At 47.3% G+C, this 19219-nt stretch overlaps 1 protein-coding gene across 1 annotated transcript; it reads left to right on the top strand.

Annotated features, from left to right (window-relative positions):
• The first annotated feature begins 365 nt into the window (after positions 1-365).
• TNNI1 (troponin I1, slow skeletal type) lies at positions 366-9708 on the top strand. Its single transcript, XM_007941121.1, is given in 6 exon segments — positions 366-380; positions 1800-1841; positions 3307-3438; positions 6240-6329; positions 7955-8131; positions 9601-9708. Coding segments are annotated over 6 exon segments (564 nt in total).
• The last annotated feature ends 9511 nt before the right edge of the window (positions 9709-19219 follow it).

The raw sequence follows: 19219 nt of genomic DNA, 5'->3' as shown, positions 1-19219 counted from the left end.
TGCCATTGCGTGGGTTCGAACCAGCAACCTTTAGGCTAATAGTCAAGTGCACACTGTTTGCACCACCCAGAGACAACACCAGGTGACCAGGGTAACCAAGAGGTAGAATCAACTTAACAGCAATAGGTTTCAAATATTTTTTTTTGGAAGCAAAAACAGACCATGGGCCAGATTAGACCAGTTGGCTGTAGTTTGCTGACTCCTGTTCTACACACCTGCCCACTGGAATCTATTATATCTGACTTCTTCTTCCTTGCTGTTTGACTCTCTCTCCCAGGCCCAGCTGGGTGGGTCTGGGGGCAGGGTTTTCACTTTCCCACCTTGATGCTCCCTCTGTGCCCTCTAGGTGCTGCCCCACCGCCACCATGCCGGAAGTGTAAGTAGTCCTACGCTCCATCCTGATTTCAGGGAAGGGAAACTTAAGCTCCATAGTTGAGTACTGTTCTTCTGTTCAACCCTCAACAGCAGACAAGTTCCTAAACCAGGAACGGTTCTGTGTGCTTGGGTCAGCATTGCATGGTTTCCCTAGTGTTGCCACACACCCTTCCAGCCTCTAAGCAGAACTCACACTTGCAAGTTCCCTGGAGTTTGTCTGTTTGCACTGATCCAATGAATTGCATGCTGCCAGGTTGTGATTTAACACAACTCAATAGACAAATGAGACTTTGGGAACTTATCCACAGGCATGGAACTGTTCTCATTTTTTAAACCCTACATTGAGATGACAAAGCCCTAACTTCCCTGACCTTCCACCACCTCTCCTCACATGTACAATGACCAGACCTAAAACAAACCAAACTCACTGCCATTGATCGGTTCTGACTCATGGCAACCCCTTCTGGGTTTCCAAGGCTGTAAATCTTTATGGAAGCAGACTGCCTCATCCTTCTTCTGTGGAGTGTCTGGTGGGTTTGAACCACTGACCTTTGGGCTAGCAGCCAAATGCCTTAACCACCACACTACCAGAGTCTCTTTGTGCACTGACCAGTTGTCTCAAGCTGGAAAGGCTGTGGAGTTTTTATTCTATTTAGTCAGAACCTGCTAACTGGCCTCCCACCTCCTGCCCCCTTTATGCTGCCTGGTTTCCTCCAGGTGCACTTTCCTCCTCTCCTCCTCCCTGGAAGCTAGTCTGCATGGCTCTGTTGCTGCATATAATATGCACTGTTTATACTCACTCTGTGTTCTGCTCTTTCCTCCTGTGCTTCCTGGATTGATGTCTAAAGCGAGGTAAGTGACATTTGGGATGTCCCTGTCCTGGGTACACCTTCAGAGTGGTAGGGGTGGGCTGGGTATCAGGAGAGGAGAGCAGTTGGGTTGGGGCCAGAGGGATGCCCTGTGGCTGAACAAATTCCCAGAAGAATAACCTCCCATGAAGACTCTAGCCGTGTGGCTTCCCAGGGTCCAGGTGCTCAGTGCACAACATCACTGAGAAGGTGGTCCAGGGGCTGGGACCACAGCAGAGCTGGGCATGACTCTGCACCTGTGCTGAGCACTGAGCCAGTACCCCCTCACCCATTCTGGGAGTGCTTCCAGAACTGGGGGGACCACTTTAGAGCTGGTCCTGTGTAAAGCCTTACTTGAATGGTGAGAAGGATGTCCATTTCACCTATTGGGTCATTCTGTCCAATGGCTGGACATTGAGGGAGGAGTGCAGAGGCATCCTTAGACTTCTTTAGGTCTTAGATGACCCTGACTTTGGCTATCCTACACACCCCAGATTTATTTGGGTTGCTGAGAATCCAATCTGCGTACATGCAATCACAGTGTGTAAACCTGCCTCTTTCCCTTCTTACCCTCAGAGAAAATCCAAGATCACCGCCTCCCGCAAACTCCTGCTGAAGGTGAGGCTGCGGGCTGGCTTTAGGGGGCTGTCCAGAGGGAGGTACAGGGGGTGCAGTGCAATCTCAGAGAGGGTGGCTTGGGGAGGTGGTAGGTGGGAGCATTGGAAAGTGAAGGGGAAGGAAACCAGAGCAAGAATGCCAGTTTGCGGGTAGAGCCAGCAGAGGGAGCCTGGTTATTACTTGGAGCCAGTGCCTGAGCACAGGTGGTCAGTGAATGAGAATCTCAAACTATGGGGTCCTGGTGCCTGCCTGGGGTCCTCACAGGAAGGGACTACTTCAGGGTGGGAATCCACTGGTGTGGCAGAGGGACTTGCGGTATTTGGGTAAGCCTTTCTCTCTTTGGATCTCTGTGGCATCAACACTGACAAAAAGTGGGCAAGAGGAGGACTAACCAAAAAACCAAATTCACTGCCATTGAATTGATTCTGACTCATAGTCATCAAAGGCAGTAAATCTTTACAGAAGTAGATTGCCCCATCTGCCTTCTGAGGAGTTGCTGGTGGGTTTGAACTACCAACCTTCTGGTTAGCTGTCAAATGCCTTAAGCACTATACTACCAGAACTCCTTAAGAAGAGGACTAACCTGAAAAACCAAACCCAATTCCATTGAATCGATTTCTACTCATCGCAGCCCACATTGGGTCTCCAAGGTGGTAAATCTTTAAGGAAGTACATTGCCCCATCTTCCTTCCACAGAGCAGCTGGTGGGTTTGAACTGTCAACTTTGTAGTTGACTTAGGCACTGTGCCACCAGAGCTCCTCAAGAGGAGGACTTAAAAAAAAAAAACAAAAAAAAAACTCACTGCCATCATGTTGGACCTGACTCATAGCGACCCCTCCTTGGGTTTTCGAGGCAATATCTCTACGGAAGTAGATTGTCCGACCTTCCTTCCAAGGACTGGGTGGAGGGTTTGAACCACCAGCCTTCTGGTTAGCAGTCAAATGCCTTAGGCACTATGCCACCAGAGCTCCCAGAGGAGGACTGTTGTTGTTGTTGTTATTTGCCATCGAGTCGGCCCCGACTCCTAGCGACCCCTCCTTGGGTTTCCGAGGCAGTTATCACTACAGAAGTAGGATTGCCTAACCTTCCTTCCAAGGAGTGGCTGGTGGGTTTGAACCGCCAGCCTCCTGGTTAGCAGTCAAGTGCCTTGGCACTATGCTACTAGAGCTCCCTAGAAGTTAAAAAAACAAAAACAAAACAAAACAAAAAAAACACTTCAGGGTCTGAGGACTGCTATGTGTGGTCCCTCAGTGTTTGTTCAGACACAACCACAGCATGCCCTTCCACACTTAGCAAACAGCTCATTCACACACTCCCAGGGCTGATTGGTCCGGGCCTGGCTACGTGTGAGAACACAGAGGGGCCAGAGATGGCCCAGCCTGGGTCCACCTTCCCTTCCTTCCCTGGTGTGTGTGGGGCCCACGAGAGGCCAGCTTCCTTCTCACAGGATTCTGCCCTGCTCAGAGTCTGATGCTGGCCAAGGCCAAGGAATGCTGGGAGCAGGAGCACGAGGAGCGGGAGGCCGAGAAGGTGCGTTACCTGGCTGAGCGCATCCCGACGCTGCAGACCCGAGGCCTGTCCCTCAGCGCCCTGCAGGTGAGCCTGCCAGGCCTGACTTGGGGGTAGGGAGCTCTGTATGGTGACCCCAGGGACCAGATGGCAAGAGGCTAAACTCACGTTGCTTAATGCTTTGTAATTTACAAGGTGCCTGTCTTAGTTCTCTAGTGTTGCTATAAGAGAAATACCACAAGTGGGTGGCTTCTACCAACAGAAATTTCTTTCTCACAGCTTAGGAGGCTGGAAGTCATAAATTATGGGGCTAGCTATGGGAAGGCTTTCTCTCTGTGGCTCTAGGGGAAGGTCCTTGTCTCTTTTCAGTTTCTGTTTCTTGGCTCCTTGGTGATCTTCACGTGGCCTGGCTACTATCTTTCCCCATCTCTGCTTGCTTCTCTATGCCTACTCTTCTCTTTATATATATATATGTTGTTATGTTGTTGTTATGTGTCATCGAGTTGAACTCGACCCATAGCTATGGAAGTAGACTGTCCCATCTTCCTTCCGAGGAGTGACTGGTGGGTTTGAACTGCCAGCCTTCTGGTTAGCAGTCAAGTGCCTTATCCACTATGTTACCAGAGCTCATATACATACATATATATATATATATCTTAAAAGTGATTTAAAAGTGATTGGATTAAAACACTCCCTACCCTGATATGATCTCATTAACATAACAAAGAAAAGCCATTTCTAAATGAGATTATAACCATAGGCATCAAATAAAAAAAAAAAAAAAACCAACTCATTGCAGCTGAGTTGATTCCAACTCATAGCAACCCCCATTGGATTTCCAAGGGTGTAAATCTTTATGGAAGTAAATCACCCCCATCTTCCTTCTGGTGGGTTTGAACTGATGACCTTCTAGGTAGCATCCAAATGCTTTATGCACTATTTATAGCACCTATTCATTTTTTGACTTGATGGCACATAACAACAACAACAACAACAATTCATTTTTTATTTTTTAAAAATTTATTTTATTTCCTTCACCCATGTTAATAATATGTGTCTACCTTCTCCAGTTAGGAGTTTACTCTTCCTACCCACCCCCCGACTCTGGTAACCATCAAATAATATTTCTTTTTTTTTTTTTGGTGAGACCCTTTTCTTGACTTTTTACAATAGTGGTCTCATGCAATATTAGTCCTTTTGTGACTAACTTCACTCAGCATAATGGTGGGAAGGAAGACTGGGCAATCTATTTCTGTAGAGATCCAAACCAAACTCACTGCCATGGAGTCGGATCCTACTCACAGCAACCCCTCCTTGGGTTTCTGAGGCAGTATCACTATGAAGGTAGATTGCCCAACCCTCCTTGGAAACCCAAGGCGGGGGTTGTAATGAGTCAGAACTGACTTAACAGCAGTGAGTTTGGTTTGGTTTTGGTTTTCAGCATAATGGGCTCGAAGTTCATCCATGATATGAGATGTCATAGTTCTTTAATGTTGCGTGGTATTCCATTGGGTGTATGTGCCATAGTGTGTTGATCCATTCCTCCATTGATGAGTATTTAGGTTGTTTCCATCTTTATGCTATTGTGAATGGCACTTTGATGAATATGGGTGTGCATATGTCTGTTTGTGTCATACTATACTACCAATTGTCTGTCAGTTTGTCAGCTTGCATGTTGTTATGAGGCTGGAGGCTATGCTACTGATATTTCAAATACCAGCAGGGTCACCGTGGTGGACAGGTTTCAGTGGAGCTTCAAGACTAAGACAGACTCACAAGAAGGAAGGGGCTGTCCATTTGTCAAAGAATTTGCCAGTGAAAACCTTATGAATAGCAGTGAAACACTACATATTTTTCAGGGACACAATTCAATTCCTAACAGCATCCTTCCCTCACATGATCTCATTCCATCCTCACAAAAGCCTGTGAAGTGGTGATGTTGATCCCAGTGCATAGGTGCCAGAGACGTGAGCTTCTGAGGGGTGAAGTGATTTTTTTGGGGGTGGGGCAGAGCCAGGGATCCAGCTTCATATTAGACCAGTGTGACAGCAGGGAGGAGAGGACAGGCAGGATTTGGGAAGCCCCATCTCTCCAAAAACTTGCCCCTGTCCATCCCCTAAAGTTAGGTCTTTAATGCTTTCAAGACATTCTAAAACAAACTCACTGCCATTGAGTTTATTTGACTCAGAGAACCCCCTCCCCCGTTGGGTTTCCGAGGTTGTATCTCTATGTAAGTAGATTACCCAGTCTTCCTTCCAAAGAATGGCTGGTGGGTTTGAACCATCAGCCTTTTGGTTAGCAGTCAAATGCCTTAGGCACTATGCTACCATACCTCCTAATGGTTATTTCTAGGATGTGGCATTACTAGTGACTTTATTACCTTTGTTTAATATGTTGTTGTTGTTACATGCCATTGAGTAGGACCCGACTCATAGCGGCCCCTCCTTGAGTTTCCAAGGCAGTATTACTATGGAAGTAGATGCTCAACCTTTCTTCTGAGGAATGACTGGTGGGTTTGAACTGCCAGCCTTCTGGTTAGCAGTCAACTGCTTAGGCACTGCGTTACCAGAGCTCCTTGTTTAATACATAATTCTCAAAATTTCTACATTTAATTTTATTAAATCATAAAGAAATCTCCCCCCCTTTTTTTTTTAAAGAAAATAAGAACCTACAGAAAAGGAAACAAATGGTCTTAGACTTTGAGCTATCCTCAGTTGTGAACTCCAGAGTGAATGAGTTTGTCAGCTCCTTTCCAGAGCACTGGTATTGAAAAGGGGCTAGGGGAGGGCCCGGGGCTGTGTGGGCTTGGAGGTAGAAACAGGAGGCTGGAGACTGAGTGTCTCTCTCCTTTCCCCTCTTCTCCACTCCTGTCTGATCAATTCTCACAGGACCTGTGCCGGGAGCTGCATGCCAAGGTGGAGGTGGTGGATGAGGAGAGATACGACATCGAGGCCAAATGCCTCCACAACACTAGGGAGGTAAGCCTGAAGGAGGGGAAGGGACATGGGTAGGGGGGTGCAGAGAGTAGATGTCTGGCTGGGGTGGTGGTAGATGATGACATGTCAGCTGTGGACCAATTCCACTCCTTGTGCTGAGTCTAGGAAACAAACAAACAAACAAAAAAAAACCTTACTGCTGTCAGGTTGATCCAACTCATAGCGACTCCTCCTTGGGTTTTCTCAGAAACCTCAGAAAGAACAGTATCTCTATGGAAACAGGTTACCCAATCTTCCTTCCAAGGAGTGGCTGTTAGATTTGAACTGCCAGCCTTCTGGTTAGCAGTCAAATGCCTTAAGCACTATGCCACCAGAGCTCTTAGGAAGTGGTCACTTAAACAGGGCAATCTGGTCCTTCTCCCTTCTCCTGAAGGGCTGGAGATGGGCCCACCCCACTGCTGTCGAGACAATTCCAACTCTAGTGACCCTACAGGACAGAGTAGAATGGCCTCATAGGGTTTGCTAAGGCTGTAAATATTTACAGAAGCAGCCTGCCTCATCTTTCTCCTGTGGAGTGGCTGGTGGACTTGAACTGCCCACCTGTTGGTTAGCACTGACTGCTTTAACCACTAAGCTACCAGCGGTCCTTGGAGATGGGCAGAGAGAGCATAATCACATAGATAAAAAGCAAAGACTTCCTCCCTACCTGCCAAATGGACTTTGTAGTCTAACAAGCCATCCTCTTTATTCACCCACGCAAATAATCATGTGCCTGCTAATAACATCCCACCTTGGCAAAATGCTTTCATGTGTGTTATACACTTTGATCCTCCCTACACACCTCTGTGCACTTTATCTGCAGTTATCTGCACTTTATGGATGAGGACACTGAGGTTCAGAGAGGCTAGGAAACTTGGCCTGGGTCACACAGTGGTGGTCCTGGGAGTGGATTGGTCTGACTCCTGCTCCAGTGAAGTGGGGTGAGGTAGAGCTGGCATGACTCTTGCTTCAGTAGTGGGCTGCTTTTGGGCATTTGTTCAAGCAGTGAGGAGGGAGGAGGGAGAGCCCAAAGCCACTTCCCTCCTTCCTGCTTCTTACCATCAGGAATGATGGTCTCTAGGATCACTAATCTCCCCAGAATTCCCTCCAAAGATCACACCCTGGATATTCACCCAGAGATCTGCGGTCTGGAGATCTATCCACTGGCTGGACCAGGCCTATGCCTGTAGTCAGCTGCTTTGAAGGCTGACTGAGGAGGGGCTGATAGAAGCAGGAATGGACTGCAGGAAGAGCAAAAGGCCTATGTTCCAAACAAGGCTTTTGAAAACTTTTTAATACTTTACATACGTTAAACCTTTGTTAAACCTCTAAACACTTGCACTGGACTTGTGGGGGCTGCCTGGGTGATTTGTAGCTGCAGTGGTAGAGTCTCCACCAGGCTCTAGTTGTGCATTTACTTATTCATTCATTTATCAACAAATGTGGTTATGTGTAAACCAATGAGTGGATCTGATTGCCCCAGAAGTTGTGGCCTAGAGCCTAGAGGATTTGGGGTGTAGCACTTGGGGGCTCTGTCTATCTGGAACACTGAAAGTCTGAGATCCACAGGAAGGGTACCTTGTGGCTGGCTCCTCCCCCAGTGAGCCATTGTCCCTTTCCACCTGCAGATTAAGGACCTGAAGCTGAAGGTAATGGACCTCCGAGGGAAGTTCAAGCGCCCACCCCTGCGTCGAGTCCGTGTCTCAGCCGACGCCATGCTCCGGGCCCTGCTGGGCTCCAAGCACAAGGTGTCCATGGATCTGCGGGCCAACCTCAAGTCTGTGAAGAAGGAAGACACAGAGAAGGTGAGGGCCAGTCTCCTCAGTGCCCCATCAATCTTCACCTGTCACCCCACATACAACCTCAGGCTGGCCCAGGAGTCCTTTGGAGACCAGTGAGCCTGTCAGTCAGAATATTCTAGAACCCATAGGAGACCAGATAAAGTCTTATCACTCTGTCCTGGGAGACAGAAGACTCATTCTTTTCCATAAGGAGCTCCCAGTCTGAGGGGGAGGCTGAGACCCAAAGAAATCCAGGCCAGTGGACAAAGTAAAACCCTGCACCCAGTGTGAAGAGGGTGGGAAATTTAGGGTGACTATAGAGACAACTAAGGAACTTGGGTGGTATAGTGGTTGAGGCGTTTGACTGTAAACCAAAAGGTCGGTGGTTCAAACCTACCAGCAGTTCTGCAGAAGAAAGATGAGGCAGTCTGCTTCCATAGAGATTTACAGCCTTGGAAACCCAATGAGGGTTGCTGTGAGTCAGAACTGACTCAATGGCAGAGTTTGGTTTTCGCAGTTTGGTGGAGACAACTGCCCTCTACCATTACAGGGGAAAGAAGACAGTGTGTCATTGTAGTTATAGGTTCACTTGAGCCCAGAAATTAGAGAAGTGAGTTCAATTACTCCCTCAGTGACAAATCACTCAACACTGGTTAAGCTCATAGTGTATGTGCCCAGAACCAATGGGTCCTGTGAATAACATGGATGAAAGACAGGGTCTCTGGCTCAAGAAGCTTCATAAAGAGAAGACTTGGGCCAGGCTGTGTGAAGTAGAAAAGGATTCTAATTAGTAGGGGGAGGGCTTCTTGGACGAGGTGGCTTTGAGCTGCAGAGTGGCAGCACATGGAGGTGGTGGGGGCATGGAGACAAGTTTGGGGTGGGCTGCACAGGTGGGAACTGGCTCTGGAACCCTACAACCATCACTCAGAACTCCCAACACACACAGTTTCCTCTTTCCTGCTGAGCTTCAGCTTGGAGCCATGTTCACCTCTTTGGCTAAGTCCTAGGACCTCACCAACTGGGAAGTGGGAGTCAGAATTTTCTATTTTTTTTTAAATAATTTGTTTTTAAATTAAATTAAGTTAATTATTTTTATTATGGTAAGCACACACACACACATGTGTGCATGTGCATGCACGCACACACACACACACACATACGTGGTTCCTGGGTGGTGTGAATGGTTTGTGCTTGACTACTGAGCTAAAGGTTGGTGGTTCAAACCCACCCAGTGGCACTGCAGAAGAAAACCCTGGTGATCTGCTGCCATAAAGATTACAGCCAAAAGCACTGCTCCATTCTGTAACACTTGAGTTGCCATGAGTTGGAACTGACTCTGCAGAAAAAGACAACAGACAACAAGTACATATACAAAACAAAACATTTGTTATTTCAACATCTTCCTTTTTTGAAGAAGCTGATTTTTCTATCCCTCAGTTTCTCTTGAGCTTGGGATCTGGTAAGTCTCTGACCTGTGTGCTGCTTGCCCGCAGGAGCGGCCTGTGGAGGTGGGCGACTGGCGGAAGAACGTGGAGGCCATGTCTGGAATGGAAGGCCGGAAGAAAATGTTTGATGCTGCCAAGTCTCCAACCACACAGTAGAGGTACCTTTTCTCTGAGGTGGATCAGAGCCCCAAAGAATAATTAGGGACCCTAGGATAAGGGCAGTGGGTGGGGTGGGGTTGTTTGTGCCCAGTGTGATATAGGGAAAAGAGCATTGGATCAGAGTCAGCCGTAAGAAGGTCCAGTCCTGGCTTCAGCACTGTGAGAGCTTGGACACTTTCTAATTTTGGGCTCCTTTTGTTCCCTTCCGAGTCCTTGGGTGGCACAAACAATTAAGCCCTTGACTGTGAACTGAAAGGTTGTTGGTTTGAATCTACCCAGAGGTGTCTCGGAAGAAAGGCCTGGTGACCTGCTTCTGAGAGTTTACAGCCTTGAAACCCTAGGGAGCACAGTTCTACTCTGACACACATGGGATTGCCTTGAGTCAGAATCGACTCGATGGCAATGGGCTTTTTTTTTTCCACTTCCATGGGAGTACTAGTAGCTCTGGTGGCATAGTGCCTAAGGCATTTGACTGTTAACCAGAAGGCTGGCAGTTCAAACCTACCAGCCACTCTGCGGAAGGAAGAGTGGGTAATCTACCTCCGTGGTGATATCGCCTTGGAAACCCAAGGAGGGGTTGCTATGAATTGGATCTGACTCAATGGCAATGATTTTTTTTTTTTTTTGATGGGAGAACTAGGGGAATGTGGAGGAGGGCAGAAAAGGCTTTCCAGAGGGTGTAAGCTCTCTAAGGAACTGATAAGTACACGTTAGTAAGGAAAGGGAAAGGATGTGGCAGAAGGTCTGCTAATGCAACAAAGGCATTGAGGTGGGAACTAACTGGTTTTGGAGGAGGATGGTGAGACAGGCAGTATGAAGGGCCAGTGATCCAGGCTCAGAAAGGTGCAGGAGCTTGGAGCCCAGGGCTGAAGGTGAAGCTAAGGCTGCATAGGAGCCCCTGAGGATGATGGTGCAGGCTGGGGTGTGCTGGGTTCAGGCTTCCCGGGTAGTGCAAGTACTGTGGGTCAATCAGGATTTGTAAACTGCACACAGGTCACTGGATCTTCCTTCTCTTTGTCCCTACAGGCGGGCTTGAGGCATTGTGCTCCCAGCTCCTGCTTAACGCTCCTTTTTCCAACCCTACCCCCTACCTCTCTTTCCCGTTTCTGGAGCACCTCCCTCCCTCCCCGCCATCTTCCCTCTCCCCTTCAGACTGCCATGCCCTCCTCTGGAACTGAGACTGAACAGACACACAAAAGAGAGGAAAAATGCAAGTGTCTGAAGACCTCACTCCAGCAGCTTCTCCATTACCCATGAGGCAGCGGGGGCTTTCTGGACAACCTTTGGTGTGGTCACCAGAGGAGGAGGCTGAGTGAATCTCTTTCTGCCAGCCCCTGCCACATCCCTCTGCTGCTGTTATAACAGTGTCCACAGCATCAGGTCTCTTCATTAAAACCCAGTTTCCTGGTCTTTTCTGTCTCTCTGGCTGTGAGGACTTGAGAAAAAGGGAAGCAAGGGAGTCGTGAAGAGACGGTTTGCTGGGCTCCAGGCACTCTGCCCATGGTCAGGAGCTCAGGATCAGAATGGAAGGTTAAGGAATTGTAGCTGCTTGTTAAAGTCCCCTGGGAATCCTTCTTCTCAGTACTAGTGACATCTCAAAGCTTATCCTCAAATCCCAGGATGCATTCAGCCCACCAAAAGCCCTGGCCCAAGAGTGCTACTCTGAGGACAGACCCAGGCCTGCCTTAACTCCTGCCATCCAGATGGGCCTCTCCGTTCAGAGCCCCTTGCCCTGTCTGATTTCACACTCTCTGGTAGTGTAGTGCCTAAGGCATTTGACTGCTAAACAGAAGGCTGGCAGTTCAAGTCCACCAGACACTCCTTGGAAGGTAGATGGGGCAGACTACTTCTGTAGTGACACCACCTCGGAAGCCCAAGGAGGGGTCACTATGAGTCAGATCCTACTTGACAGCAGTGAGTTTAGTTTTGTTTTTTGTTCCTTTGTGAATGTGGCTTAGCTTTCCTTGGTGCTTTCTGGATGTCTCTGACAGTTGTAGGCGAGAGGTCTGGACCCTTTCAACCCCTAACCCCATCCTATGAGAACAGCACCTGAGGAGTGCAGTACTCAGGCCTAGTCTGGAAGGACAACCTGCAGTTCCAAGACCGGCAACCAGGTGGTGCCTTCCCTAGGCTTCCTCCCAGTGTTTTCCCTAAGCTCCCCGCCCCGGCTCTCTTCCACTTTCATTCACTCACCCAGTCCTTTTCCCTTCACACTCCTTGATTAGTCATAGTCCCAGGCCTGATCCTTCCCCCATCTTGGGGCAGCCAGGTGATCTATTTTCTGGGCCAGGTCTTTCTCCATCCCACTGACATCTGTGAGGGGCTTGAGCCTGCTGGGCATGGGGGAGGGAACTGGGTCACTGCCTCCAGACACACACACACACACACACACACACACACACACACACACAAAGAGAGAGATCATGGCTCCTGTGGAGCAGAGACCAAAGTTCTAACCAGTGAGACATAGCTTTTCAGAGGAGTGTCACAATGACTTCCTGAGCTAAAGCTACAAGGGAGGTGGCTACTCTCAGATCTGGAGCCCTTGACCTTTGACCTCCCAGCACTGGTCCCAGGAAAGGCTGAGCTGTCTACATAGCTCCCTTCCACTGGCCCCTGCTGAGTTCCTATTCTGCCCTCTGCTCCCAGTGCATTATCTGCAATAAGTGCCAGAAGCTGGGTGCAAAGTGCAGTGCCAGATACTCAATGCATGGTCCACCACCTCCAGGGACCATTGTAGTGGGGGCAAACAACCTGGGATGTGTCAGAGGAGGTAGCATTCTGCTCAAAATTCTTTCTATGAGCAGGTCAGTGGGCAGATGTGTGCAAAGATGCAACTCTCACCATGCATACAAGCCCTTAGGCACAGACACACCCAGTTTCTCCCTCTCATTCACACACACACACACACACACACACACACAGAGCTGGGCCCATACCACAGATGATGGGGTTGGGCTTCATGTCTAGGCAGACATAGAAACCCCCTTCTCTGCCTCACAAGGCTCCTCCTGATGGGCCAGGGTTCAAAGCAAGGGTCCTTGCTTTGTCTCTTTCCATATCTTTTATAAACCAAGTTCCAAAGGCAAATCTCAGTTCTGCCAGTCAGCTATTAACCCAGGGCCTGGCAGATTGGGGTCTCTGCCTTGGCCTACAAGGGTGGGAGGTCAGCCCTAGACCTGACTCAAAGCAAACACTTGGATGCAGATAGTGCACGGGAGGAGGAGGTGGGGCTGATTTAGCAATCTCAAGGTGGTGGCTCTCTGGGGCAGAGGCAGAAGTCGCCTCCATAGGTCTAATGGTGATCTGTCCCACCCTCTGCTTCTAGGCTGGACCTGATACATCTTCTGTGAGGATGAAGGAAGAGCAAAGATGAGCAGAAACATTTACTGAAAGGGACGATTTTGAGGCACTGAGTGGATGAAGGAGAAGAAGATCTTGTCACAGGACTCTTTAGTGGGGAGGGGAGGTACATATCGGACCAAAGAAGAAACAAAACCCAAACTCACTGCCATTGAATCGATTCTGACTCATACATACCCTATAGGACAGACTAGAACTGCTCCATAGAGTTTCCAAGACTATAATCTTTACGGAAGCAGACTGCCTCATCTTTCTCCTGTGAAGCAGCTGTTAGATTTGAATCACTGATTTTGTGGTTAGCAGCTGAATGCCTTAACCACTGAGCCATCAGAGCTCCTTACCTATGGGACAGGCCTGATGTTTCATCTGCAGCCATGAACAGATTTGGGAGAGGGAGGCATGGTCTCTAAAGAGTCTTGATTGCACTTGCAGAAAGGGCATAGGGGCAACATCCTCTGACCTCCTCTAACTTCATGAGGGGGCAGAGGAAAGATCACCAACAATAGCCCAAAGCTGATTCCCACAAGGCAGAAGTCAGACATGCTGCCACCCTCCAAACATCTTAGTTCTGACACCCATGGCTTTTACTACATCTCTGCTAGGTTCAATGATTCATTGCAGTGTCCACACAGACAGTACTCATGATTATGGAGTTTGTCAGAGAAGTAACAAGTTACAATTCAGACTCAGGAATGCTCAGAATACAGTTCTTCAATTAGGATAGCCTCTCCTCTGCCATGCCTGAAGGCACGCCTTTCTTTGGCCCTTGGCCTCTCAGCCTGGCCTTTTGCCCTGCTTGGGAAAATGTTACAAAGTTCTTGTAGCTCTGCTGATAGGTGCACCTAGGTGCACCCCACTCTACCAGCAAGCCTCCTGCTCAAAGGCACTCACTTGGTGGGAGAGCAAGCCTGCCATTCTGTCTCTTGCTGGTCTCTTGGTTCTGTTCTCTGATGCTGCAGTCTCTCTGTTGTCTCTCTGTGGTCATCTCAGCACAGGGCTCTTGGGTACAAGGATGCATTCCACTCCTGGCTCTTCTGTCATGATGGCAGTGAGATCCCCAATTCTGCCTCTGGGAGAACTCATTTTAAGCCTAGCTGAATGACAGAACTGACCAGTCCCCACAGTAGGGTTCCATACACCTTATTTCCATGGTCCCACCCCCACAAGGGGGCCATGTACCTTATTTACATTACTAATAAGCTATCTAATGCCCTTGGTGGACCACAAGCACCTCATATTTGCATTGTCCTACCCAGTCATCTGGGAGCTCTGGTAGTGTAGTCTCTAAAGAACTTGACTGCTAACTAGAAGGCTGGTGGTTCAAATCCACCAGCCACTCCTCGGAAGGAAGATGGGGCAATCTACTTCTGTAGTGATACTGCCTTGGAAACCCAAGGAGGGGTTGCTATGAGTCAGGTCCGACGCCATGACACATAACAACAACAACAACAACAACCCAGTCATCTGGTAGGTGTCACAAAGACCATGGCTAGAAAAGCCATACCAAGTAATTCACTGCACCACTGTGTTCCAGTACAACTCCGCCTGGACATAAGGAGAGCAGAGTTGGTTGCACTTACAGCAGACTTACTGTAGGCTAGGCACTGCACTATGTTCTTTAATCAATTCATTTAACCTTCACAACAACTCTATGTGATAGGTATGATTACTGTGCCATTTTATGTATGAGGAAATTGAGACAGAGGGAAATTAAATAATCTCCCATGGTTGCAGAGCTAGCTAGTGGTGAAGCCAGGATTTAACCCACCAGCCATTCCTTGGAAAGAAGATTGGGCAACCTACTTCCGTAGTGATACTGCCTCAGAAACCCAAGGAGGGGTCACTATGAGTTGGATCCGACTCAATGGCAGTCAAGGCAAGGCTAGTTGGCTAAAGGGGGCAACATTCAAATGAGATGCAAATAATACCCAAATGAGCAAAAGCGAGATCTTCCTCCAACTCTAGGTCCGAGGCTGGGATGGAACTACTTGGGGAATGTCTGTCATTAACCAACACACACCAGCTGTGTGCTCACCACCCCTACAGCTGGAGCTGGGCCTGATGGTTCTCTCCCCTTGGTAGGGAAGACCAGGGCAGGACCTGTCTCAGAGCCCTCAGGGGCCAGCTACTATCACCCCTTTCCCCACATGGTGTCCCAACCTCCCTGGAGCAAGCAGGTAGTGAGCTGAGTGAGCCCTGTTGTCTGTCTGAGCCCACCTAGCAGCAAGGGTGATCTGGGCAGGGCTGCTGGGGCTAAAGTGCCCTGCTGAAGGAGGGAGCCACGTTAAACATTAGCCATAATGGCCCCCCACGAAGTGAGTCAGCCTCCCACTGGGCTCGAGACTGGGCAAGCAGGGGGGTCATTTCGTTCCAGATGGGTGACCAAGCTACACAGCCTGGGACAGATCTCTGGGACTAATGCAGGCAGCAGCTTCCTTTCCTGACCCCATCGGGCTTTCTTTTTCAAAAACCCCTCAAACCTTGCCAGCCTATGGGTCTTTGACTAGCGGTGAGGTCCAAGGAGTGTTCTGTTGCTCCTAAGGCATACTCATAAGCTGGACTGGGTACCTTGAAGCTAAGGCTGAGCAGCGTGAATTTCATAACCCATGGCCCCTGGCACCATGCTCTGCCATCAACATTTGGAGGCCTGGAAAGGGAAAGTGATTTGCTCAAGGTCATAGACATAGTTGGGACTAAGACTCTAGTCCCTGGATCCTCTGTCCACTGAGAAAACTGGATGTGGGCATGGCTTGGGTCTTCCAGCCCAAGGAAGAGGAAATTGAGTAGGCAGCTCACCTTGGGCAGCGACTCTGGCTGAGGCTGAACACCCTGGCTCACGTGCCAACTGGGCTCTCTCACTGGTTGGTATAGCCTGGTAGAGCCTTTCCCTTTGCTTTGGGTTTAGAAGAGAGGTATGGCCTAACCTGGGGTGCCAGAGCAGGTGTTCCAACATAGGGCCCCTGGGGAAGGACCATGTGGGTGTGTGCATGCACATGCGTGTGTGTGTGTGCATGCAGTATACAGGGTGATGGCTTTCATGCCAGTGAATGTGATAGATGTCTATGTGTTGCTCATGCCAGTGCCTCCCAGATGTTCTTTTCCTGAGTCTGTCAGTTTGTGGCCCATGTTTTGATGTCTTCACTGCACAATGAGGAAACCAGGACCACTGTCCTGAGTTTCCATAAAACTAAATGTATTCAGTAAAAGGGGTTTCTCTCAGTTCAGATAGCATGCTTGCCTTAATTGAATTTTACTTACCAAAAAAACCCCAAACTCACTGCTGTCAAGCTGGACCCGACTCATAGTGACCCCTCCTTGGGTTTCCAAGGTGGTATCACTATGGAAGTAGATTGCCAACCTTCCTTCCAAGGAGAATTTTGCTTAATAGACTTTATTTTTTAGAGAAGTTTTAGGTTGACAGAGAAATTGTGCATGGAGAGTTTCCTTGTACTTTTCTTCTGCTGCACACTTTCCACTATTATTAACATCTTGCATTCCTGAAGGATATGTGTTACGAATTATAATGAATATCAATACATTATTATTGACTAAAGTCTATAGTTTACCTTCTACCACTTTCAATTTGTTGTTCTGTGGTGGCTTGTATGTTTCTGTGATGCTGGAAGCCATGCCACCAGTATTTCAAATACTAACAGGGACACCCTTGATGGACACAGGTTTCAGAGGACCTTCCAGACTAAGACACTGGGAAGGAAGACCTGGCAATCTAATTCTGAAAAGACTGGCCAGTGGATACCTTACGAATGGTTGCAGAACACTGTCTGATATAGTGCCTGAAGATGAGCCCCTCATGTTGGAAGGCACTCAAAATATAATTGGGAAAGAGCTGCCTCCTCAAAGTAGAACCAACCTTAATGAGGCAAATGGAGTAAAGCTTTTGGAACCTTCATTTGCTGATGGGGCATGACTCAAAATGAGAAGAAATAGCTACAGATATTCATTAGTAACCAGTACGTAGAATGTTTAAGTATGAATCTAGGATAATTGGAACTTGTCAAAAATAAAATGGAATGCTTAAAGATCAATACCCTAGGCATTAGTGAGCTGAAATGAACTGGTATTGGCCATTTTGAATCAGACTATCAAATGGTCTACTATGCTGGGAATGACAAATTGAAGAGGAATGGTGTTGCAAACTTTGTCAGAATGAACGTTTCAAGATCTATCTTGAAGTGCAGTGTTGTCGGTGATAAGATAATGTCCATTATGCCTACAAGGAAGACCAATTAATACACCTGTCATTCAAATTTATGCACCAACCACTAATGCCAACGTGAAGCAGTAGAAGATTTTCACCAACTTCTACAGTCTGAAATGGATCGAACATGCAATCAAGACACATTGATAATCACTGATGACTGCAGAAGTTGGAAACAAAGAAGGATCAGAAGTTGAAAATTATGGCCCTTATGATAGAAACTATGCTGGAGAATAAATGATATAATTTTGCAAGACCAATGACTTATTCATTGCAAATCCATTTTTTTTCCCAAAACGTAAACAACAGTTATACATGTGGACCTCACTGGTTGGAATACACAGGAATCAAACTGACATCTGTGGAAAGAAATAATGGAGAGAAGTTCAGTATCATCAGTCAGAACAAGGCCAGGGACTAATTGCAGAACAAATCATCAATTGCTCATATGCAAGTTCAAGTTTAAGCTGAAGAAAATTAAAAGAAGTCCACAAGCACCAAGGTACAACCTTGAGTATATCCCTCCTGAATTTAGAGACTATCTCAAGAATAAATTTGATGCATTGAATGCTAATGACTGAAGAGCAGATGAGTTGTGGGATGACATCAAGAACATCACACATGAAGAAAGCAAAATATCACTAAAAAGACTGGAATGAAAGAAAAGACTACATGTCAGAAGAGACTTTGAAACTAGTGAATGAAGAAATGATTGAATAAAAGAGCTGAATATTTCAAAGAGGGGCTCAAAAAGACAAAGTATATAATGAAATGTGCAAAGACCTGGAGTTAGAAAACCAAAAGGGAAGAAGACACTTGACATTTCTCAAGCTGAAAACACTGAAGAAAAAAATTCAAGCCTTGGCTTATAATATTGAAGGATTATAGGGGCAAAATATTGAATGACAAAGGAAACATTAAAAGAAGATGGAAGGAATACACAGTCGCCATACCAAAAAGAATTGGTCAATGTCCAACCATTTCAGGAGGTAGCATATGGTCAAGAACCAATGCTATTGAAAGAAGAAGTTCAAGCTGCACTGAAGGAATTGGCAAAAAATAAGCTCCAGGAATTGATGGAATATCCATTAAGGTATTTCAACAAATGGATGCAGTGCTGGAGGCACTCACTTGTTCATGCCAAGAAATTTGGAGACAGCTCTCTGGCTAACTGACTGGAAGAGATCCATATACATGCCCATTCCAAAGAAAGGTGATCCAAGAGAATGTGGAAATTATCAAACAATATCATTAATATCACATGAGAGTAAAATTTTGCTGAAGATAATTCAAAAAGTTTCAGCAACACATCAACAAGAACTGCCAGAATTCAAGCCATATTCAGAAGAGGTCATGAAATGAGGGATATTGTTTCTGATGTCAGATGGAACTTGGCTGAAAGCAAAGAATACCAGAAAGATGTTCTGATATTCTTTATAACTATGTGTTTTATTAACTATGCAAAGGCATTCAACTCTGTGGATCATAATAAATTATGGATAACACTGGGAAGAATGGGAATTCTAGAACACTTAATTGTGCTCATGCAGAACCTATATATAGACTGCAGTGTGGTAAATTACATAGTGTGGCTTTTCTAAATCTTTGTAAACTCTATGGTGGAATTTGCTGTGAGCAACTGAGTAGCTCCTGATTATTAAAGTTAGCCACCTGGGGTATTTCTGTTGGGAGCAGCATGAAGTAATTTTCTTGGAAGTTCACTCTTCCTCAGGTGTGTAGAACTCTAATGCTGGGATTGGTTAGTTTGGGCCACTCTGCCAGGCTCAAAAGTAGCCCTCCTAGAGGCAGAAGGAGTATCTCTGACTGCTGGCTGAGAAAGACATGCTGAGAGAAACACACTCCTGAGGGATGTAAGAGACACACTCTTCTGAAAAAGCGATGTGCTGAGACTGCTGGCTGCTGAGT

The sequence above is a fragment of the Orycteropus afer genome, unplaced genomic scaffold, assembly GCF_000298275.1.
Source record: "Orycteropus afer afer isolate SDZICR_OR568_19922 unplaced genomic scaffold, OryAfe1.0 scaffold00075, whole genome shotgun sequence".
Classification (NCBI taxonomy): Eukaryota; Metazoa; Chordata; class Mammalia; order Tubulidentata; family Orycteropodidae; genus Orycteropus; species Orycteropus afer.
Note: the sequence above shows the minus strand (reverse complement) of the source record. Positions and strands in the feature narration are given on the sequence as shown.